The sequence below is a fragment of the Apostichopus japonicus genome, chromosome 9 (assembly GCF_037975245.1).
Source record: "Apostichopus japonicus isolate 1M-3 chromosome 9, ASM3797524v1, whole genome shotgun sequence".
In the NCBI taxonomy this organism is placed as follows: Eukaryota; Metazoa; Echinodermata; class Holothuroidea; order Aspidochirotida; family Stichopodidae; genus Apostichopus; species Apostichopus japonicus.
The window spans coordinates 4996485-5019215 of NC_092569.1; the positions used below are offsets into that span (position 1 = coordinate 4996485).

General features: G+C 37.9%; 1 protein-coding gene across 4 annotated transcripts in view; it reads left to right on the forward strand.

Annotated features, from left to right (window-relative positions):
- The window catches only part of LOC139974571 (structural maintenance of chromosomes protein 6-like), a 35852-nt gene extending 14370 nt beyond the window's left edge, over nucleotides 1-21482 (forward strand). For 2 of the 4 annotated variants that reach the window (XM_071981812.1, XM_071981813.1), the window contains exons 13-24: nucleotides 54-232; nucleotides 1833-1943; nucleotides 5148-5344; nucleotides 6601-6760; nucleotides 8023-8250; nucleotides 8942-9079; nucleotides 9302-9420; nucleotides 11120-11219; nucleotides 14472-14630; nucleotides 17077-17232; nucleotides 18150-18247; nucleotides 19122-21482. In XM_071981812.1, the coding sequence (XP_071837913.1) occupies nucleotides 54-232; nucleotides 1833-1943; nucleotides 5148-5344; nucleotides 6601-6760; nucleotides 8023-8250; nucleotides 8942-9079; nucleotides 9302-9420; nucleotides 11120-11219; nucleotides 14472-14630; nucleotides 17077-17232; nucleotides 18150-18247; nucleotides 19122-19236 (1760 nt within the window). In that variant the 3' untranslated portion in view covers nucleotides 19237-21482. Of the gene's footprint in view, nucleotides 1-53; nucleotides 233-1832; nucleotides 1944-5147; nucleotides 5345-6600; nucleotides 6761-8022; nucleotides 8251-8941; nucleotides 9080-9301; nucleotides 9421-11119; nucleotides 11220-14471; nucleotides 14631-15267; nucleotides 15427-17076; nucleotides 17233-18149; nucleotides 18248-19121 lie in introns of all 4 variants that reach the window. The other 2 variants (XM_071981814.1, XM_071981816.1) reach the window with 2 other exon arrangements.
- The last annotated feature ends 1249 nt before the right edge of the window (nucleotides 21483-22731 follow it).

Genomic DNA, 22731 nt, shown 5'->3' on the forward strand with positions numbered 1-22731 from the left:
ATATATACATATTGACATTCTTAAAATTCCTTGATATTCTTGACATCTCACAGGGATGTACTTGAAGGTCAAACAAATCAAATGGGCCCTGGGAGTAGAGTGCATCCTAAAGGGGTTGATGTTCAACTTTTGTTGCCATGACCACCATGATGCCACCATCCTCAAGAAGCTGATGGCACAGGTGGCACCAAAGGGAGCAAGAATGCCTGGCATCATCATTTCAACTTTTGAGGTATTTTGAGTCGATCATGTTTTTAATGTTCTGTTTTGTTTTGCATGGTGTGATGTAAACTAGCGCTCTCTGTAACGTCTTCTTTAGTATAGATCGGTACACAATTGGTGGGCAGTGGTAAAATCGATCTAAAGTCCCAAAAGGCCAATTAATATCCATTCATAATACAACTCTGTATAACAAAATGAATTTCAGCATAACTTCTCACAATTACTGTGTTAGTGGGTGTGTTTGCATTGCATCTGAAGGTGTCATGTTGTGTCGAAGCTGGTAAAAAAAATTCTGTGAGTGTCTTTATTTTTGCAATGGAAAATGACTGGTTTCACAGTCTTACATAACCTCAATTATATCTGGTCCAAGTTAGACAATGCGCCGTATTACAATATTTATAATTTTTCCCAATATTGTTTTAATTATGTCATTATGTCGCAGCACGCAGGGAAATAGTTCAGTGTTCAAATGTTGAGTCTACAGCAGTTTTTTTTGTGTTTTATTTCTGAATTTTGTCTCCTAAAAAGTAGTGTAGATCCCGTGTAAAATAACTGCTATACACCTTTGAACATGTATACCAATTTGACCATTTTGCATAGTAGCATTACGGGATGCGATACTGAATAAATTATTCCTTGGCACGTGGCATCACAGACTATTTTTATCATGAACTTTCCCAGATAAGCCAGAGAAAATAAAAAATAATCAGCTTTTTTTTGTATCCAGAACAATTGTGTATGGTTTGTGGCTTCAAGCCAACTCCATAGGTGTCCCCAGGTCCTGACTAAATGAGTTGCATGTACATGGCTTTGGCTTTTCTGTGTACACAATCATTGTATATTATACCTCTATATTTCTCTGAAATTATTGGTCAAGCAATTTACAAAATATCACTATCACTGCTGGAATACTGAATCTGTTTTGATTTGAAAACAGATAAACACCTTTGTATCCTTAGCAGCTCCTTTGGTCATTAAATTGTCGTTATTGTTTGTCTCTGTTTGTAATAAGGCAACTTGTCCACACAAAAAACAAGTCGCAGCAACGACATAATCCACGGCAACAAAGGCCGAAGCAGTATCAAACAATAGGGCGTTGTGGTCAAGTGGTTTAGGCAGTGGACTTGTGATCTAAGGATTACAGTTTCAGGCCCTGGCCAGATCATTGCGTTGTGTCCTTGGGCAAGGCACTTTATCTCCATTGACTCTCTTACCCAGGTGTATAAATTGGGACTTGTAAATATAGTTGCGTGCGCCGGTTTGTGGCTGCACCCCCAAGGGACAAGTGGCTGTGGTGCCCCAGGAGAGATACAAGTTACCAATGACCAGAGTTAAGTACAGCGCGGCGAGACTTTATTGTAAGTTGCGCTATATAAGAACTGTTAATTATGATTATTATTATTATTAATAGAGGTTATCACGATAGACCAGTGTTGCTTGCTTATTGTGTGAAACCGCACAACAGCCCAAAAATCCCTGCGCAGTGTGGACCGCAAGGTGTCGTTGCCTCCTCAGCGTGTCTCTGTGGACACTGTGTTTGAGAGGACTTGCATTGTGTAGAGAGTAACATTACAAAAACCCATTTTTTTCCCACCTCTCCCTGACCCCAGGAACGAAAACATGACATAAACTCTGGCATGATCCACGGCAGCAATCATCCGTCTTTCTTGGATCTCGTGGAGGTCGACGATCCTGTGATCTTCAACTGTCTTATTGATCAGGTGAGTAGGTTTGATGGTTCAAAGAGGAATTATCTTACAAGGTATGATATATACTATATTAATATGTCAGCATTGCTAAAAGGAGTTATCTTACAAGTTATGATATTCTATATCAATATGCCAGCATTGCTAAAAGGAGTCATCGTACAAGTTATGATATATACTATATCAATATGTCAGCATTGCTAAAAGGAGTTATCGTACAAGTTATGATATATACTATATCAATATGCCAGCATTGCTAAAAGGAGTTATCTTACAAGTTATACTATATCCATATGCCAGCATTGCTAAAAGGTTGACATTAAGGCCCAAAAATAAATCCGATATCTTACATGCCTGTAAAAGCCTCCTAGCAACCAACACAGGTTATGGTTCTATACCACTTTGTAATGTTTGAGAAACCTGAGGCTCATTTGCCAAAGTGATTGGATATTAGTCTAGCACACATACCATAATGGCAGTTCCTCTGAGGCATCACATACTCTGTGGAAGGTAAACAAAAATTTCATTGCATTTGTTTGCCTTTACATGCAAGACATTTTCGCTCAAAGATCAAAATTCCAACAAAGGTGGATGCTAGGGTAGTAACAATTTTTTTCCCCTTTTTGGTTCCTTGCTAAAAGCAAAGGAACCTATGCATTCAGGTTGGCGTGTGTGTGTGTGTATGTGTGTGTGTGTGTGTGTGTGTGTGTGACGCTTTAGTTTGTATGCACGATAACTCAACAAGGGATTGACTGATCATGATCAAACTTGGTGGGTGGGTGGCCCATAGTGAGTAGATGAACCCTATTGTTTTTGGTGCCCACAAAGGTCACCAAAGGTCAGTTGTGGTCCAAAAACCCAAAATACTAAAATTGCAATAACTCCCAGTGCCAATGTACGACAAGGTTGATATTTTGGGACAAGTTGTGAACTGGTTAGGGAAACATTTTGAAACTTAACGGTCATGTGATCTGAGGTCACCAAAGGTCAATTAATGTTAAAAAACTAGTATTTTTGCGATAACTTGAGAACGAAATGTCCGTTAGGGTTGGGAGTTGCTTCAGTGTAATCCAATTGTCGACCCACATCTGGGTGACCCTTGACCTCAATTTGACCTCTGGTGACCTTTTCATGTTTTGGGGATTTTTACAGTTTCGATGCTATTTTCAGATGTCAAAGGTACCTTCCGATCATAAATATCGATAGGTTGACCCCCGTGTGACCTTTGTGCGAACTTACATGGGGTCAAAGTTTTCGGTCGGAGTAAGGATAGCTGGACAGACTTGTCGTGTTGATTTTTGGAATCAGCAGATCAAACTACATTTGAAACCAAGGTCAAAAGGTCAAAGGTCACATTAGAAAAAATGTGCTTAGTTTGGGAGAAAACGGGCGAAAAAGAAAATGTTTGGTTTTGATGCTAGATTTGGATATCAAAGGTACCTTCCGATCAAAAATGTCAATGGGTTGACACCCGGGTGACCTTTGTGTGTAAAGTTATACAAGGTCAAAGTTAATTTTCAGACATTTAATGCAATAACTCCCAGTGCCAAGGTGTAACAAGGTTGATATTTTGGGACAAGTTGCAAATGGTATAGAGGAATATTTTCAAACTTAACGGTCATGTGATCCGAGGTCATCAAAGGTCAATTAATGTTAAAAAACTAGTATTTTGGGTGAAAAAATGGGCAAAGAAAAATTTTTTTGAATTTTTACAGTTTTGATGCTATATTCACGTCTCACCAATCAAAAATGTCAATAGGTTTTCCCCAGGTGACCTCTGTGTGTGAAGTTATATGAGGTCAAATTAAATTTTCAGACATTTAGTGCAATAATTCCCAGTTCCAAGGTGTGACACGGTTGATATTTTGGGACAAGTTGCAAATGGTATAGGGGAATATTTTCAAACTTAACGGTCATGTGATCCGAGGTCACCAAAGGTCAATTAATGATAAAAAACTAGTATTTTTGCGATAACTTGAGAACGAATTGTCCGTTAGGGTTGGGAGTTGCTTCAATTTACTCCAATTATCGACCCGCATCTGGGTGACCCTTGACCTCAATTTGACCTCTGGTGACCTTTTCATGTTTTGGGGATTTTTACAGTTTCGATGCTATTTTCAGATGTCAAAGGTACCTTCTGATCATAAATGTCAATGGGTTGACCCCCGTGTGACCTTCGTGTGCGGAGTTATACGAGGTCAAAGTTAATTTTCAGACATTTAATGCAATAACTCTCGGTTCCAAGGTGTGACACGGTTGATATTTTGGGACAAGTTGCAAATGGTATAGGGGAATATTTTCAAACTTAACGGTCATGTGATCCGAGGTCACCAAAGGTCAATTAATGATAAAAAACTAGTATTTTTGTGATAACTTGAGAACGAACTGTCCGTTAAGGTTGGGAGTTGCTTCAATGTAATCCAGTTGTCGACCCGCATCTGGGTGACCCTTGACCTCAATTTGACCTCTGGTGACCTTTTCGTGTTTTGGGGATTTGTACAGTTTCGATGCTATTTTCAGATGTCAAAGGTACCTTCTGATCATAAATGTCAATAGGTTGACCCCCGTGTGACCTTCGTGTGCGAAGTTATACGAGGTCAAAGTTAAAAAATATTAATGAGGTCACGGGTCAAACGTGAAAAACTCCCAAGTTGCAATAACTTGGCTACTATTTATTGGAATTTCGTCAAACTTGGTATGATGATATTGGTAGATAGTCTCCACACACTGATGTGTGTTGCAATTGATATCATGCATGTTTATAAGGGGGGGGGGGCTAGCATTATTTTGTTATGAAAAGTTTGTATGCACAATAACTCAACAAGGGAATGACCAATCATTACCATACTTAGTGAGTGGGTGGCCCATAGTAAGTAGATTAACCCTGTTGATTTTGGTGCTCATATGAATATTAATGAGGTCATGGGGTCAAACGTAAAAAACTCCAAATTGCAATTACTTGGCTACTATTACTAGTCGGAATTTCGTCAAACTTGGTATGATGATAATGGTAGATAGTCTTCACACACTGATGTGTGTTGCAATTGATATCAGGGCTTAGCATAACTTTGGCAACAAAAGTTTGTGAGCATAAATTACTGTTGTTGTATTAGGGCTTTGTTAGAAATTTCCCTATGAATGGAACTAATGAACAGCAGCAAGGAACCATGAAATGTTTTCATTCTGGTTTTCTTCTCCATCTTCTTTGGTGAATTCCAGAGAGCAGTGGAGAGAATACTCTTGGTCGAGAGTAAAGAAGAGGCCCGAAATTACCTCAGGTTCAGTCCTCCGCAGAATTGCCGAGAGGCTTTCACCCTGGAGGGAGATCAGGTCTATGCTGGATCTGAGCAGAGGTACTACTCCTCCATGAAGACCAAGGCCAGAGTTATGCAAGCTGATGTTGCTCAGGGGATCAGGTGAGAATGAACGTTGGGGAGCAGAGTAATAAATAACCTGTACGTCGAATTTAAAGTTACCGCCATAACCGTATAGTTACCAGGGTTTGTTCACTCGCTTTCATAATGTTTCGCTCATTGTCTGAATGTTTTAATATAATCAAACCATTTTATAACCGACGTGGTCCTTAAAGAACCACAAATTTTAAGGCAAGTAAGTGGCGCTGATGTTGCCCAGAAGATCGGGTGAGATTTTTGGAGCGAGCCTTATCCGATGTCTGACGAAAACATACCTGTCATAACAATCCTTATTCCCCCGATCTGGTTTAACCTTGTAACTCAGCTAGCGACTAATCAAGAATGCAATGGACCAATTAAATTTGACATAAAGAATAAACACAATTTCATGGTTGTCTACTGGTGTCTCATTTTCTACCGTCTCATCGTCGTCTTGTCTACTGGTGTCTCATACAGACTGAACAATGATACTTAAAAAGTTTTTAAGGAGATCATAAAAGATTTTGAGTAATTTTAATATTGTATTCTTGTGTGAGCATGATGATGTTCCAAATCAGTTAGTTGGACCTTCCCACATCTAGCAGCAGGGGCGATTGTTTTAGTTGCTTCGACTAATAGATCACGGCTTATTTCCTTCTGAAATATGGTTTGCTTTTTCTTGGCGACCGTTTCATACGAATCGACATTCTTCCTCATTCATTCCACAATGCATCAAACTTTATACAGAAGACTTTCAACGTTAGATCTCGTCTGGCTGTTTCTTCTGTTCCGACTGTACTCTCTTGCCATTGTCCTGAGCTTTGTATGTTGCTTTACTGCATGTTTTAAAATGTCTTATGTTTTCATTCTTTCAATTGTTCGATACTGTACTTTTTAGGTTTTCATATTTTGAATGTTTGTATCTCATATCCTGTTTTAAAATGTCTTATGTTTTCATATTCTTACAATTGTTTGATACTGTACGATTTAGGTTTTCATAGTTGGATGTTTGTATCTCATATCCTGTTTTAAAATGTCTTATGTTTTCATATTCTTACAATTGTTTGATACTGTACGTTTTAGGTTTTTCATATTTCAATGTTTGTATCTCATATCCTGTTTTAAAATGTCTTATGTTTTCATATTCTTGCAATTGTTTGATACTGTTCCATTTAGGTTTCCATATATTAATGTTTGTGTCTCATACCCTGTTTTATACGAGCATGATATTACCCTCGTGGTTTATTAACGTTGATCTAATCTAATCTAATCTAATCTAGTGATACCAAGGCCGAATTGGCCAACCTGAGGCAGGAGAAGGCAGAGGGCGACAGAGAACTGCACGAGCTCCAGTTAGAACGGGAGAACAATGAGAGACATTCACGAAGACTGAACGATCAGAGGAGGCAACTCCGAAAAGAAATAGGACAGTTGGAAGATGTAAGTGGATCGATTTTCTCTCTGATTTGATCATTACCTAAACATCTTCTTAATTAGCTTCAACGTGTTCAGAACCGTGCTGCTAGACTTGAAACAAAAGTAAAAAAAAACACCAACATATAACACCAATTCTTAAAGATCTTCACTGGCTTAGAATTGCGGACAGAATCAATTATAAAATTCTTGTCCTTGTGTTCAAAGCAAGGAATGGTTTAGCCCCAGTTTACCTACAAGAGCTTCTCCAAAAATACAGACCTAGCAGGGTGCTTCGTTCAAGTGCACAACATATGCTATCTGTTCCTACTGTTCGCACTTCCACCTATGGGGAACGTTGCTTTGGTAGATCAGCTCCACAGCTCTGGAACAGTCTCCCCTTACATCTGAAAACAATCCAGCATGTGTCAACTTTCCAGAAAGAACTCAAGACGTTCTTACTCATGAATGCGTATCCATTTGTTTGATAACTGTTGTGTCCATTTTGGGTACTTTGCTCCTGCAGCGCTTCTGAGCATTTTTTTTTAACTGGATAAAGCGCTTTACAAATTCTTATATTATTATTGTCACCATCCTAGACTTCTTTTGTACTCTTTCATTTTAAATATTAGTCAGCAAAATAATTTAGCAGGTTTCACTGGAATCTTACAAGTTGAAGAAAGGCAATAATTGTTGAAATCATTTTTAAACAGCAACATAACTGTAGACACTGATTTGATCAATAAGCTGACAATTTGAAAGAAACAAAGGTGTTATATATGTGGTTATTTGAAATGGTTATCGGTCAGAATTGTTAAAAATGTGCCTTTATGATCGAATATTAATATGGTGAAAAACCTAGGAAACTTCACTTGAAGTGCAGTTCTCTAAGAGTGACACTCTCATTTATGGCATAAACAACTAGGAAACTCCACTTGAAGTACAGTTCTCTAAGAGCGACACTCTCATTCGTGGCATAAACAACTAAGAAACTCCACTTGAAGTGCAGTTCTCTAAGAGTGACACTGTCATTGGTGGCATAAAAAACTAAGAAACTCTAAAGTGCAGTTCGCTAAGAGTGGCACTCTCATTAGTGGCATAAACATCTAAGAAACTCCACTTGAAGTGCAGTTCTCTAAGAGTGACACTCTCGTTCGTGGCATAAACAACTAAGAAACTCCACTTGAAGTGCAGTTCTCTAAGAGTGACACTCTCATAGTGGCATAAACAACTAAGAAACTCCACTTGAAGTACAATTCTCTACGAGTGACACTCTCATTTCATCAAAGGAAATTCAAGAGCTTGAATCGGTGGAGGACTCCGCTCCAGTGGATGTCAGCGCTCTGGAAGAAGAAGTCCATCAGCTGCAGGAGCAGCTAGAGAACAAACGGCAGGAGTGCACGGCTAAGAAAGAGGAACTAGGAAAATGTAACCAGGAGTTTGCGAATAATAAGGCGGAATTTGAGCGGCTCCAAAACCAGCTGATGGAATACGCCGATCAAGTTGAACCGTTTAAGGTAAATGACAACGACCTTTGGGGTAAAGAATAAGGTCTAGGCACTTTCCTAATTTTCATGTTCGGTAAAACGTGTGGTACAAAAGTGATACATAAGTCCCATAAACTCAACTATTGATTAGGATAACCAGCAAAGATTTTATTTCATCATGTTACTTGATGCAAAATGTCCAAATTTTCAAATCCATCTGTTTTTGTTGCTCTTTGTCATTCGGTTGATACAAATGTCAAAGTTCATCGTGTCGAGAAAAACATTTTGGGGTGGAGTTAAATACCTCAAGCTAAAGATGGTTTTGTGAAGGGGGTCAAAGATTGACCAGTCGTGATCTTATGTATGCAGTAGGTTTGATAAATTTGCTGCGGGAATTTATGGAATTAAAGCAGTGCAAAAACTACTACTTTAAAGGGAAGGTTTTTACAACCTCACTGCATATCATAACAGTCACTTACACACAAGTCTAGTATATTATTCCACAAAAGTGAAGTTACACTTTGTCACCAAGAAGTGGTGCACTGGTAATTTAAGCACAATTGTCGAATTGTAAAGGAATGGATTGATCGTGAGGTCCAGTCTTGTTTGAATTAGAGTGAATATCTATTATATTTATATAATATATATATATCTCCAATATATATATATGTTATTTTCTCATTGTATACATATAATATATATATATATTATTTTTCCCCAGCACGAACTCCACACCAATGGACTCCAGGTGGAGCGGGCCAAACATGAGAGGAAACATTACGAGGGGAAGAAGAGAGAACAAATGGCGAAGATCGATGAGTTGAAAAAGAGGATGTCAAAGAAAGAAGAAGATGTCGCGGTATGGAATAGTTTTCAATTCATATCTAAGACAGCAGTTTGACTTTAAGTCAAAGAATATGATGTGGCATACAAGTTGTTGCTGGGAAAAGTAATGAAGGGGTGGGGGGGGGAGGGGAAGGGGGACATGTCGATTGTATTTGCATGGCAACTGCAAGACTCCTCTTTATCTTTGCTCACGCACGGCCAAAACGTCTTTCTCACTCGTTCTCCGTCACTGCAGAAGGACACGGAGAAAGCCAAACAGATCAGTAAAGACAGAATTAAGACCAAGAGAAAGCCTCAGAATATCGACAACGAACTTCGGCAGATGACGACTAGGATCGATAAAGAACAGGAAAGGTAAGACCGGATGTTGAATGTCTCGTCTTGTTGAGTTGTTCTGCAGCTGTATTTTGTATGTCGGACTGAAATTCTTGGACCAAGTGCAAGGCTCCGACTTAATGGTAAAAAATTCACTGACCAGCAGGGCCACTAACTTTTCATTTCTACTGACCCTACCAATTTTCCACTGGCCCATGATATATGAGAACTTCTTAAGGTTAATTTTGAAAGGAGTTCAACCAAAGACAAGAATATAAAGTTTCTGATATCATGTATATTTTATTCACAGTGAGGGTAAATAACTCAAAATAAGCCTCCTGCTCATGAATAACACTATGTTCATAATCATTTGTATTACACATAGTCTGCACGGGAAACCGGTTTTTGCTGACGGAATTTCGGTACTATTTTTATTTTAAGCAAACAGAAAAACCCAGGAAAAAAATGAAATTGATTTGTATATACAGAAAAAAACAAGGATAAAGCTTCCATTCATCATTTGTTTCTCCAATTTAAGGTTGTTTTTGCAATATGAAAGTAAAATTGCAACAAGTAAGGTTTTCTGCTAGACCACATTGTCAGCTACGATCTGCACAAGCCATACACTAGTGCATGAGTCTGGACAGCTAGGCCTAACGTTAGGCTATGCAGCCCTTATATGCACGCATCAGTTAGGGACCTTGTAGTATTGTACTTATAGAGCCTGTGTAATTTAGTACCTTGGAACACCTTGTCAGCCACTATTGAATGTAATGAACCAATCATATCGTAAAGCAAGTTTTTTTACGATCTCCAATTGGTCATGATGGGGTTTACGCTCGAAAAGTCTCCGAAAATCCCAGCCTAATCGTGAAGGAGAGCACCTTAGCTCCCTAGCTGAGAAAATAAATATCGTGCATCAGTTTTCACACACCTGTTAATCTTTTACCTTTTTTTCACCCAGAGACACAGTATACCTAATAATAATAATTGGCTTAAAAGAGTGGATTTAGGGTAGAGCCATGGATCGTATTTGTTGGGAGGGGATATTACAATAACATCTATGGTTCAGGAAGATTCTCCATTTGGTGCAACAGAAATTTTGTGGTTAACAAACGAATGCTATTTTATCGTCATTAGCATTTTAAACAGTAAGCAATCCGAGCAAACCCTTCCTTAGTTTTACGGAAATTCTTAGATGACTGTAAGTACAAGCTTATACATAGGGCCAGTGATTTTCCGTGATCGCGAAAATTCGCAGGAAAATGTGGAACCCATGAAAACGGAAAATCACAAAATTTGATTTTGCCACCTCTGCTTCTGTTACATGTATTTTTCATATGTGAATCAATTCACTTCAACAAAGGGCACGGAAATAATCAACCGGTGAAAAAAAATTGAAGTTAAAAATAGTCAATTCATCCAGCATGCAACATATATATATACGGTGCAACATTCATTCACATTTGGGTACACACATACGTAGCTATGTACACACAACTTCAGATTCCTAGGGACGCAGTTAAACTGTATGGAGTTTTGGGCACGAGTTCTGCTTCATCAATTTCGTGGAATTTAGTTACGGATGCCTTGACATTTTTTATCCCTCTTCAAAAATATTGTAATATTTTAACCAATTTTCAATTTGCATTGCTCGATCACATTCTGTGCAGCTCTTGTATCACTAATAATTTTGTATTATTTAATATAATTTTATTATTTCATTTCAATTTTACAGACGTGGAGATCCTGCGGAAATTACAAGAGAGTACGACAGAGCCAAGGAAAGTTACGAAGAAGCCAGACGACAAATTGAAAAGTTAAAGAGCATCATCAAGGTCAGTCTTTGAGTTAATTCCGGTCTGCTCATTTAACTGGAAAAAAAATACATGATTTCCAATATTTTATGTAGGTCAGGAAGTGGGTCAAAGCTATATGGAAGTTTATGCAAAAGGAGGCGTTTATTCAGCCATTTTGATTATGACCAAAACTAATAGAACTCCATAGGAAAGAAAAAAAATGTAGTGGATCAAACCCCCATTTTCTACACACAGAAAAATGTCTGTGATGGAGTACCCCGTAATGAACACCTATTCCTCCAAAAGTTGAAAGTAAGAAACCCAACCTATGAGATGTTCGAAATACTTGTGAAGTACAACTTCCCAAGAGTGATAAGGGAAGCCTCGCAAATCTCACCGCCATGTCCGGGCCGGTGGATTTTTCCGCGGCTATAATGAGCACAGCCACAAGCAGATAATGAGTCACACTTGAGTGCACACTCTCTCCAAACCACCCTCCAAGCTATACAGTTACATTCACAGCCGCGGTCAAGTTTTTACTAAGCCGATTTGAACACAATAGTGAGTTGAACAAAACATCATAGCTAAGTCTCAAGGTATTCAAACGTTTCAAAAAAGATAGTATGTTTATACGCCGTATTTTATCCTACTGCAGAAGCAAAACTTCTGTGAAAAATAAGTAAGGAAATGTGAATTTACACTGCAGGAATCTAAAATGCTATCTTTCTTATTTTCCCAGTCGGCCAAGTAGGAACAAAAAGTTTCGTTGCCTTTTTGCAAGGACATTAAGTTTCCTGAATTTTTAAGATTTAAAAATCTAAAAAACTGAAATCACAATCTCACTTCTTGTACACGTGCACATAAGCGTGAACAAGAGCCTAACATACGGGATGACTTTAGAATAATCCTACTAAGTTGTATAGAACAGGACCTAAACTACCTAGCTAGGTGAAAAAAAAGCGGTTGACTGTAGGGAATTTTTCGCACTCCAGCGAAGCTGTACTTTTTTTTAGCCAGCTAGATCGTAGACATCATGAGGATTGAACAAATGACGATAATTTCTTGTGAAAGAAATTTGAAATAAATGTGGAAAAAAATGCGATTATCCTTTCTCCGTTTTAAGTGTAAATGTTATTCTAGCATTAAAGAAAGTTGAAAGAAATAAAATTTATCAACTTCATTTACTGACTTTTGAACTTCGTAAAAAAAACCGTCCTTTACTACTCTGAAAATCAGTAGAGAAATTAGCAATTGTGTACGAACAGTAAGTTGGTACACCTTTCAAATTTTACGAAAGATCGAGCAAAATACTTTCGAAAAATTTACGCGAAACTGGCATATCGTGCTAAATGCAATTAATGTCATGTAGACAAGGCTCTAGTACACCCATTTATGAATAAACCATATGACCACATCTGGCGGGGGGAAAAGAAAGTATTTTCTAGAATTTCCACCCCCAAAAAAAGGAAAAATTAATATCCTACCATAGTTAAGTGTATAGTAAATAGCCTAACCACTTCGCCGGTTACGGATCTCACGTAACAACAAAAACACAACTAATTGTATTTTGCGAAGTTGACGTTTTCTACAAGGACATGGAAACAATATTTAGCATTCAGTTAATCATGCCAAGTGGCCTAAAACATGGGATTAAAAGGTTTACTTTCATAAAGATAGCCATACTGTAGCTATTGGGGCCTTGATATCGTGCTATGTCTGTATGGTATAGACTCGTGTATCATGGGGAATAGAATGTTTTGTTCATGCGGAGGAGTCGGTTGGCTTGAGGTGTGTTTTACTTACCTTAATGTTACGGGGATATATACTTTTCTTGAACGTCTAAGATAATATTTCGCATAACTTTACCGATCCTTTACTGACTTACCTAATTAATTCTAGAGTGGAGCCAAAATAGTTTACTCCATGAAAAGTTTTTTGGAAACGTGCCAAAAATGTTAACAAACAGGTGTTAAACAGGGGGGTTGTTTGGCAGTATGCCTACGATGATATTTAAGTAGGGGTAAACACTGCAGTTGTAAACTGATGTACGTATAGTAAAATTTTCACCGAATAGTAACTTATATCTCTAACCACATGGCAGCCTAACACACTAAGTCAATGGGAAAATCAAAACCATCTGTTTATTCATTGAATTTGTGTCGCAGTTAGCTTCGGAGATCAACGTTACGGTCGATGTTCTCTCTTTAACATACATATGTGGCATAGCTTAACTATTATTTTGTTAAATTCTGGTTTGTCAATATGGGTTTTCTGAAGCTCTTGGGGGCATATATTTAATGCAATGGCTGATTCAGTTTTTAATTCATAGTTACGTACCACTCGTTGAACAAGGCTCATAATGTATAGGCCCAGGTAAAGGCTGCTTTTATCGAACTTTCGAGTAGCGGAGTTTCACAATTGTTCATAAGAGACCCAAGAAATTTTATTTGTGAGGTTTGATAACGTGGAAGATTTGCAAGAATTATATAAAGTACTGAATCTCGGACATTTGGTAGTGGCGGATTTTAGTGTATAAGTCACTTTGCAACATAAACTACCACTCTATTGACTGTCAAAACCGCAAAAGTTAATCCGGTCACTTGGCCAAGTTTGCTCATTGTTTGTGAAGAATAACCAGCCTTGTGTTGTCAGGACGCTGTGCTCATTACTCCGGCTGGCAACCAGCGTGTGTGCATTCAACCATGGGACCAATATGCACATGCATAATGAGCAAGGAGTGCGAGATTTCCGCCGGCCCGGAACCGGCGGTTAGATTTGCGAGGCTTCCCTAAGTAAGCTTGGGAGATGCTAAGTCTCTCAGTGCAGCTGACTTGTGTTAACAAGGAAATGTCGCCCTCAACAAGCAGAATGTAACTTCTAGTGTTTAGCTTCCAGGCCTCAATATTTGGACTATCTACTGGCTTAATGCCCCCCCCCCCCCCCCTCCCAAAAAAAACCCTCTCTGCTGAAGTTTTCATCAAGTGACTACTAAACTAATTTTACCAACTTTTTTTACACCCTTTGGGCAAAGAGAGAAAATTACTGTTTACCATTCTGCAGGAAGACTACCCACCGCACTGTCCTTCCTTATGTGACAGAAAATGTTTGTGTTCACATAGAGTTGCATGAATGTAAGTGCCAATGAAAAGCAAAAGCAGTTTCTTGAAATAATTAAAAGTGGATACTTGGGAGTTTTTTATTCTTTATTTCTTCTTTAATTTCTGTGGCTCCTCCATTGTGTGGAATGTATGTTGTTAAAGTGGCAAATAATTAGTGTTTTTCACTGAACAGAAACTGGAGGATATGTTGGAGATCAGGCAGCAGGCATTTGTCCAACTGCGGCATTTTATCGCCCTCCGAACAAAGTACTTCTTTACGTTGATGCTCTCGCAACGGAAATACAATGGCAAGATAAAATTCAATCACAAGGAGGAGGCTTTGCTCTTGGAAGTAAGTGAGCCACCGAACCAAGACTTGGTGTGTCGGTGTTTAGAAGCCGCAAACCCAGGCACACCACCATCACACTTTTGTTGCCATTTCTCACAGTAACTATATTAGGGGTGCAAACAGGAATCTATGTTACCTCAAAAAAACTAACTGTTCTGTTCAAACCAAAAATTGTCATTTTTGTGACTCACACACAGTTCATTCAAATTCTAACCAGCCAATTCATCTATTAATATTTTCTTGATGTTCTGTGGTTTGTCAATGGTTAAACGCTGTCGTTTGAGTTTAAAGAAAGATTGTAAAATAGTGTGGTGAAAAAAATTGGTTTTCCCGTGCATTATGATAATCAGGAAGTTATCAATAATGAATTTTGCTGTCAAGGTGTACACAACAGATCTTCAACAGCTCTCATAATTTGAAGTATAACTGATGCCACCATTGGAAATACAATTTATTTTCAAGCCTTCTATAGACCAAACTATACAGCTGATGTATACTACGTTTCGCAGAGTGGATTAGGTTTTTCACGGTAGCACAGATTCCTGTTGCAAAAACTAAGAGTAGGGGTCACCACCGTCACGGCGGTGGTCATGAATAATGTGCCGGATGTACGCAATCATCTGATTGGTTGATTCGGCAGATTCTCGACGAAATGCTACAGGTGAGGAAGGCTGGGCACCTTCAAATTCGGGCGTCGACTTCTGCAAATTTTCGGATGAGATTTATTGACCTAATGCACATTCGAAAGATGGAGTGCAAACTCAGAGTCAACCACCAAAACGAAACCATTGACTTTGAAGTAAGTTTGTTTTCGGAGGTTCCCCTCAAAGGTGTCTGCGTTCATTTCATAGTTACTACTTCTCCTTTTGTCAGAAGTGGTCAGGTTTGGAATGCCTTTAGTGGAAAAAAAAGGGGAAAAAAAGAAAAAAATGGGGGAATCAAATAGTACCCTTAATAAAATGACATGCTTAAGGAGGATTTCCCTCTAACACATCCCCCCCCCCCATTCACCTTGATTGGAACCATATTTTTGATCCGTTGCATGCTTTGTCGTAGAATGTCCCAAATCAACCAGTCGGCACTCTGTTCCCCCCTACGCACTTAACCTGTTGTCTGTTTCTTTCTGCACTTTCTTTGCTTGTACTCATATGCTTAAGTTTGGATTATTGTGCTTTTTGTCATATATGTACTCTACTGCAACATAGTCTGTCATCTAAATCTCCCTGCACCATAACCCACTTTTCCTTGTCTTCTGTTATGATTTTGTATCTCTCTGTAACTAAATGTTTAATGTTCACATTTGTTCATTTCCACTTTTCGTATTTTAATTTTGTATCAAAAACAATTGGAACTTACGTCAGTAACCTATGTTAGTGATGACGAATATAAAATAACATTTTTTAAATATAGCCGTTAAATTTAAAAGCATCTTTATTACAATTCTTTGGTTCCCTATTAACATGCATGCATTTTCAATTACTCGCAGTTCGTCAATTTGCTTAAATGTTTCTGGTGAAGGTAAGGGTTATAGGTTATCAGTATTCTATTGTCACCCTATTGTAAGCAATTTCAACATGCTTAAGAAATGATCAACTTCAAAATGCAAGCTTCTAAAGCAGGGTTGTCCAACCTTTTGCAGAGGAGGGCCACATGGAATGATTATGATTAAGGAGGGGGCCGCATGAACCCTACGCTCAATTTTTTGCCCAAAGCCCAAGGCAACAAAATGTGAGCACTGCGCGCGGAGCGCACTGATTTATTTTCCTTCCTGATAAAACAGATGAATGAAGTCCAGCCGCCCCCCCCCCCTCCGCTTAGAGAGTGTCACACAAACTGACCTGTATGCAGTTTTGTGGACCCACAAGGTTCGAATGATTGATTGTATAGCTTCAAATTGTTATCAATAAATCTGCTCACTAAAATTTCGCACCATAGAGCATCTCTGGTGGGCCGGACGCAACCCTGCGGCGGGCCGGACTGTGGCCCGCGGGCGGTAGGTTGGACAACCCTGTTCTAAAGGGTTCTAATCACTGAAAGTCTTCTCATCAAAGAATTAAACATTGCATTAAATCGCGAAGCTAAATCGTTCGACCAAACTTCACGAAAGAATTAGCCATTTGTTATTTTTCTAGCAATTTCTGCATGCCATACGTATGATGGCTAGAGATTTCTTCTCTGCAATGCTAAATTTCTGCCCCATTTTAAGAGTTGGTCAAGTTGACTTTATGTTAGCTTCAGTAAGGTGTATTTATGTTATCTTCCATACCGATCGACCCTTTCTAGAGTGGACAATTAATTGTTAGTTCTAAATAATTTAATCATTTTTATCATGCTGCCTGAAAGTCTGAATTGAAAGGTGGGGGTGGGTGAGGATTGGAAGGGGGGTGGGAGTACATTTAAGTATAGAACAAGTTTGATTAGGTGATTTTTATTTTTATCGTTATTTTAGGTGCAACCCACAGAGGGACACAAACAGAGCAAGTCCAAGGATATGAGGGCGCTCTCTGGAGGTGAAAGGTCATTCTCTACCGTCTGTTTCATAATGGCTTTGTGGGAATCCATGGATGCCCCATTTCGGGCCCTGGATGAATTTGATGTCTTTATGGTTAGTCCTTTTACTTGAACATCAAGTTTCAGTATCAATTTCTTAATCGCAATATCCTAGTCACGTTACCAGTGAATCACTTCTTTGTAATTTATGCCCTCATAAGTTGTTTTTTTTGTGAAGAAAAATGTCTTTCTTCAAATTTCCATGAAAATTGTGACATTTGGTGGTGTTCTACATCTACAACATAGACTGCACATTTCCATTATTAACTGGAGTATCCAATGCAGTAGACTGTCATAATGCCAGTATTTCCATACAGAACAAGAAGTATACAAAAGGCATCCTTTCTTGGTTTACTTGCTGTAGGCAGTCAAGTCAGCATGTGTGTGTGTGTGTACGTGACGCCCTAGCTTTTGTAAACCCAATATTTCCAGATGGGTATCCTCTGCAGTTCTCATATTTGGCATGTGGCTTCCCACCATAAGTACAAGAACCCTATTGTTTTGGGTGGAGTTCAAAGGTTATTTGGGTTCATTAGAGGCTCATATATGCATGGAAGGATAGCCTTATGTAATGTGAAGGTTTTTTTGTACAATTTGGTGTAGGTTACAGTTCATTTAAGGTCACAAGGGGTCAAAACTTGAAATCCTTGTAAACACGATATTTCCAGGAAGGTAACTTGATTGGCTCTCATATTTTGCATGTGGCTTCCCTACAATGAGTACAAGAACCTTATTGTTTGTGGTAGAGGTTAAAGGTCATCTGGGGTCATCAAATGTCACACTCTTGTAAAGCTTCATAAAAACAGACCTTGTAAACATGACATCCCAAGATAGGTCACATCACATACCCCATATTAGGCATATGCCTTTATTATAATGAGTACAAGAACCCTATTGCTTTTGGTGGATGTCAAAGGTCATTTGGGGGTCAGCAGAGGTCTGTTTAAATATTTATATCTGTTTGTGTTTCAGGATATGATCAACAGGAAGATTGTCATGGAGTTGTTACTTCAAGTTGCCAAAGACCTAAGGCATCGACAGTTCATCTTTCTGACTCCGCAAGACATGAGGTACTCATTTAGTTAGGATAGCTGGTTAGGTTTCAACTTTAGCATTACATAAACATGTTCACTTTCCCCAGTGGATACCCATACCTACGTCATCAGTATCGTCACCAAGTTTACAAGCATTTATAATTTACTAAAAAAAATTCAAATTGTTCTTACCTCACGGTTTGAACTCTTCAAGTTATCAGCAGTCATTGGGGATATTTAAACTAGACTGTAATGGGTAAGAGCTTAAGAAACACTGACAGTTATTTTCTCTGTGACCATAACTTGACTTTCTAGCAAATTAAGGAGCCATACTTATGATCATTTGAGTAGCTAGTTTTAGCAGATTGAGGTTGGCAAAGTGTTGTCAGCATGCCAACATCAGACTTATTTTCTGTGGCACACAAGGTTGTCCAGTGCAGTCTTTAAATGCAGCCCGCATAACCTAATGCTAAAGTAAGCACATGAAATAGATTTTGTCCTAATTACACATTGGGGAAGTTTGTACAGAGGCTTACAGTGTACTGGTGATAAGCCATTTTAATGTGAGAGATAGTCAAAGTTAATGTAAAACTTTTCTGATGGTTTTTTCACCATTTTATGAAATGTTCACATTTCACTGGAGGGGTTTCATTATTAAGCGTTGTGGTCCTTGGGTTGGGTACACAACATTTTAATTGTGGCCCGCAAGATCAATTCGTGCCCACCCTAGCAAGTATAGAATGTCATTTCTCCAAAACTCTGTGCTTGTCCTTTTTTCATTATATATTATTTGTTTTATCATTTTTATTATATAATATTATTTGCAATAACCACTTATCCTTAGTGTTTGCTTTATCTAACTATCACATCCCTCTTTTGTTTGAAAATTTTCTACTTCTCTTTTTCACAGCAAAATCACAGCTAGCCCATTGGTCAGAATCGTCAGATTAAACGACCCAGAGAGAAACCAAAGCACCTTGCCATTCAGGAGAAGAAATGACACTGAAGAAGAAAATGGAGACTAGATGAAATATTCAAGGATTGAAGCTTGTCAAACTTGATATAGTGCCTGAAATCTTTGTAAAACTGATAGGTACAAGCCTATAAATAAGGTGAATTGCCTTCACAAATGACATGTTTTTATCATGTACCTATGTTAGTATGGACTTTTAGTCCTGCATTGTCTGAGTAGTAGCATATTGTATCGGTATAGGACACATATGTACTCACATATAGCGATCTTGCCTTTGTGGGTGGGATTGATATAAAGCATTAAAATATCCCATCCCATCAGAGGTTGTATTGCAAGTGTGAGAGGAAATAAAGACTTCTTGGTCATCATTTTTTGACATCAAATTTGCTAGACAAATAATAAAAATGCTGATTCAGAATACAACTCAAAAGAAGTATTTTGATTCCAGCCGTCAAAGAAAATTTTCCTCAGTGGGATATTTAGTTGTGTTTATGTAAACAATTCTAATCATCTAGCCTCCCAGGCATACTCTGGAAATGGTCAGAAAAGTACTCTTGAAAACTTTCAAAGAATTTAATCCGGATTAAAACATTTCAGGAAAAAATTATAACAGCCTTATCAAGCCACTGGTTGCATTCCATTACTGGAAATTTTATCATTTGACTTCCCACTAAATTAACTCCATGTTACTTGTTAGGGTATTATTATGATTATTTAGTGTTCAAATTTGGTGTAGCAAGTTTCTGAAGGCTTGGAATTTTGTCTCTTATAAGATACTACATAAGAACACAACTGCTGATTATAAACAAGTGCTCTACATCCGTGGACATGTATCACTAATTTGATCACTGCTTGTGCAGTTGCCTTTACAAAATCTACTCTGACATTTCCCATGGATAGGTGTGTAACTGATAAGTTGGTGTTGACAATAACGTCATATTAATTCCAGTCATACTTCTTGTTTGCAAACATATCAAAGCTAGTGATATAAGCTGTGAAATTACTCAAGCTGTTGAGACTTTAAAGTGTTTATGTTAGATGTTTTTAATTTTTTGTCATTAAGCCTGTAATAAGGCTATGAAACTTTCCTTGATATTCTTCCCTGAAAGTCTCCTTTTTTTCCTTCCATGATGCTTACTTTATCAAGTTTACATGCATGAATCTTGCCTTGAAATTTTAATGTTTTTTATTTATATTGACTGTATGGTCTTTCATTGTTAGATACATTCACTAACATATTCATTGTAAAACAATAAACCGCAGCTTTGTATTGTAACAGTAGAGACTTGTAAGCACAGACTTCCATCACTTTGTAGTTAAATACAGCAAGGAAAGTTGTCCAGTTCCTACCGTTCTATGCAGTTTCTTTGTATATACTGACAGTATTCCTTCAGTACTTATGTAGTGAAATGATGTGTTTGTGAGTGTAGCCAATGGGCTTAAAACACAACTCAGTATGCATTGCTTTGCATGAACATTATTGCCAACAAATTGAAAACATTGTTAAACAAGTTTCACTCACAGCTTAGGTGGCCCACAACAAGCACTAGCTTTTTAGTAGTTTTTGATGGCACTTACAGTTAGCGGTTTGTTTCAAGGAGTTGATGCTCTTGTGTAAGGGGAGCTAATGAACTTTGCCTATTGCCATGGTCAACGTGAGCAGAGACTAAAAGATTTTGTCTGTGATCTCATGGGGTCTCCTCATGGGAGGTTAAAGGGGACTTATTTTTAAGAGTGAAAGGTACTACATGCTTTTAGGGGAGTGGTATTTTCAAATGAATTGTTTAAATATTTCACAATGAATACAATAAAAGCCACTATAGGGTTCCTTCAGTCATATTGATCGTTAAAGGGGTTGGTGGCAGAATCGATATGTTTTGTACAAACAGTTGAAGGAAAGGTTCATAGCTTGATAGTTTCTCTGTGTGGCTGTATTCCACAAACGAATACCGGTCTTGCTAATTTGGCCATGTCTGACAAAATAAATATCGTACAATCCTATTCAGTGACTTTGTTGGTGTCCATAAGGAAGCATCACATATACTGCTGTAATGGTGAATAGAGCTGGTACTCTCATATGCCAAGACATATTTTACCAAGTTGCATATCAAGTAATTGCAAAAGATTCACAAAACCTAGGTTTCTCGTCTCTGTGTGAAATGTATGCTTTGCTGTCTTGTTAGATACACACACACACACAGAAGAGGACAGTACTGCCTTTCATAGTTCATATATTTTCCTTATCTTGTATTTTGCTGTAAATTACATCAATAAAAAGACCTTTCTACAGAAACCTTTTTCAGCTTTGTCAATGTTTTCTCATTCTTTGTGGTTAACTAGCAGACTCTGCACAATGTTGATCTTCAATGATCAGCTAGTATTTCTGATTTATGAAGAGGTAACATCTAATGCTTCTGTATGAAACGACCACCCTTGCATTTCCAGGGTTTTACATCAAACTTGGTTAAGGTACAGTATATGAACAAATGGAAAGGAAAGTAGCATGTTCCATTGTGATGTTCATATTTTAGGTTGGAAAGCTATATTTATATAAGTTTGCACTGACTGTTTTGAAAAAAAGGAGTCCATTGGGGGCCAGGGAAATGGATGAGGACAAACTTAGAAATAATTTTAAGGGAAATTTGCAGTGCAATACTGGTTACTTCTATCAGTGTATTTCTTAAAAGAAACAATGTATAGATTAACTTTTATTCATTAGGATTCCAGTACCCACCCCAATGTTGAAAAGACATGGGAATGACAGCCTGTCACAAACTCTTACTGTAGACCTAACAACATGTATCTAACAAAATAGATAGAACGTAATCAACTATAATGCAGTTCTGGCATTGGACAATATAAGTATAACCATGGTATCTTGAAATTAACATGGGCTAGAATGTATCAAAGGAGGTCGGGTCTGTAGCCAAGCAACTTCCCTCCCTGAAATGTACAGCAGGAGAACATTTCTCAAGCGAAAGACACATACAGTGTGTGGTTTATTTAGAAAAACCGCTTACTGTATACGTAATAAATTCATTGAAACTGCACTATAATCAATAAACTTACTGTACCTCTTCAGTCAATACACTGTACTATTCCAATCTTCTACGTACACACAGTAACCACATGTGTTAACTAATTTGAAGTACAGTGGTCAATACTTATAATTAGCTAAATTCTTAATTGATTTATTAGTTTTTATTAACTACCAATATTTCGTTAATTTATAAATAACCTTGAAATTTTGTACCAAAACAAGAAAGAAAGAAGAAGCTAATACTCTACATTTTTGTGACTGTTGCAACTCTTTCAGTTTACAACTATTCTTATAATGCTATACCATTGCGTTTACTCAGCACGAAATGAAGAAATCATATTCTCCCTTCATGTGCTTGTGTCACTTGATTAGTTACTGATTAGTATGTGCGATTGATTTTACTGATGATAGATTTGTTAACAATCAGTCAGCAAGTGGGCTAAAAAAACTATGCAACTTATGACTGGAAAATGAAATTGTAGGGTATGGTATGTAGTGTAAGGTACA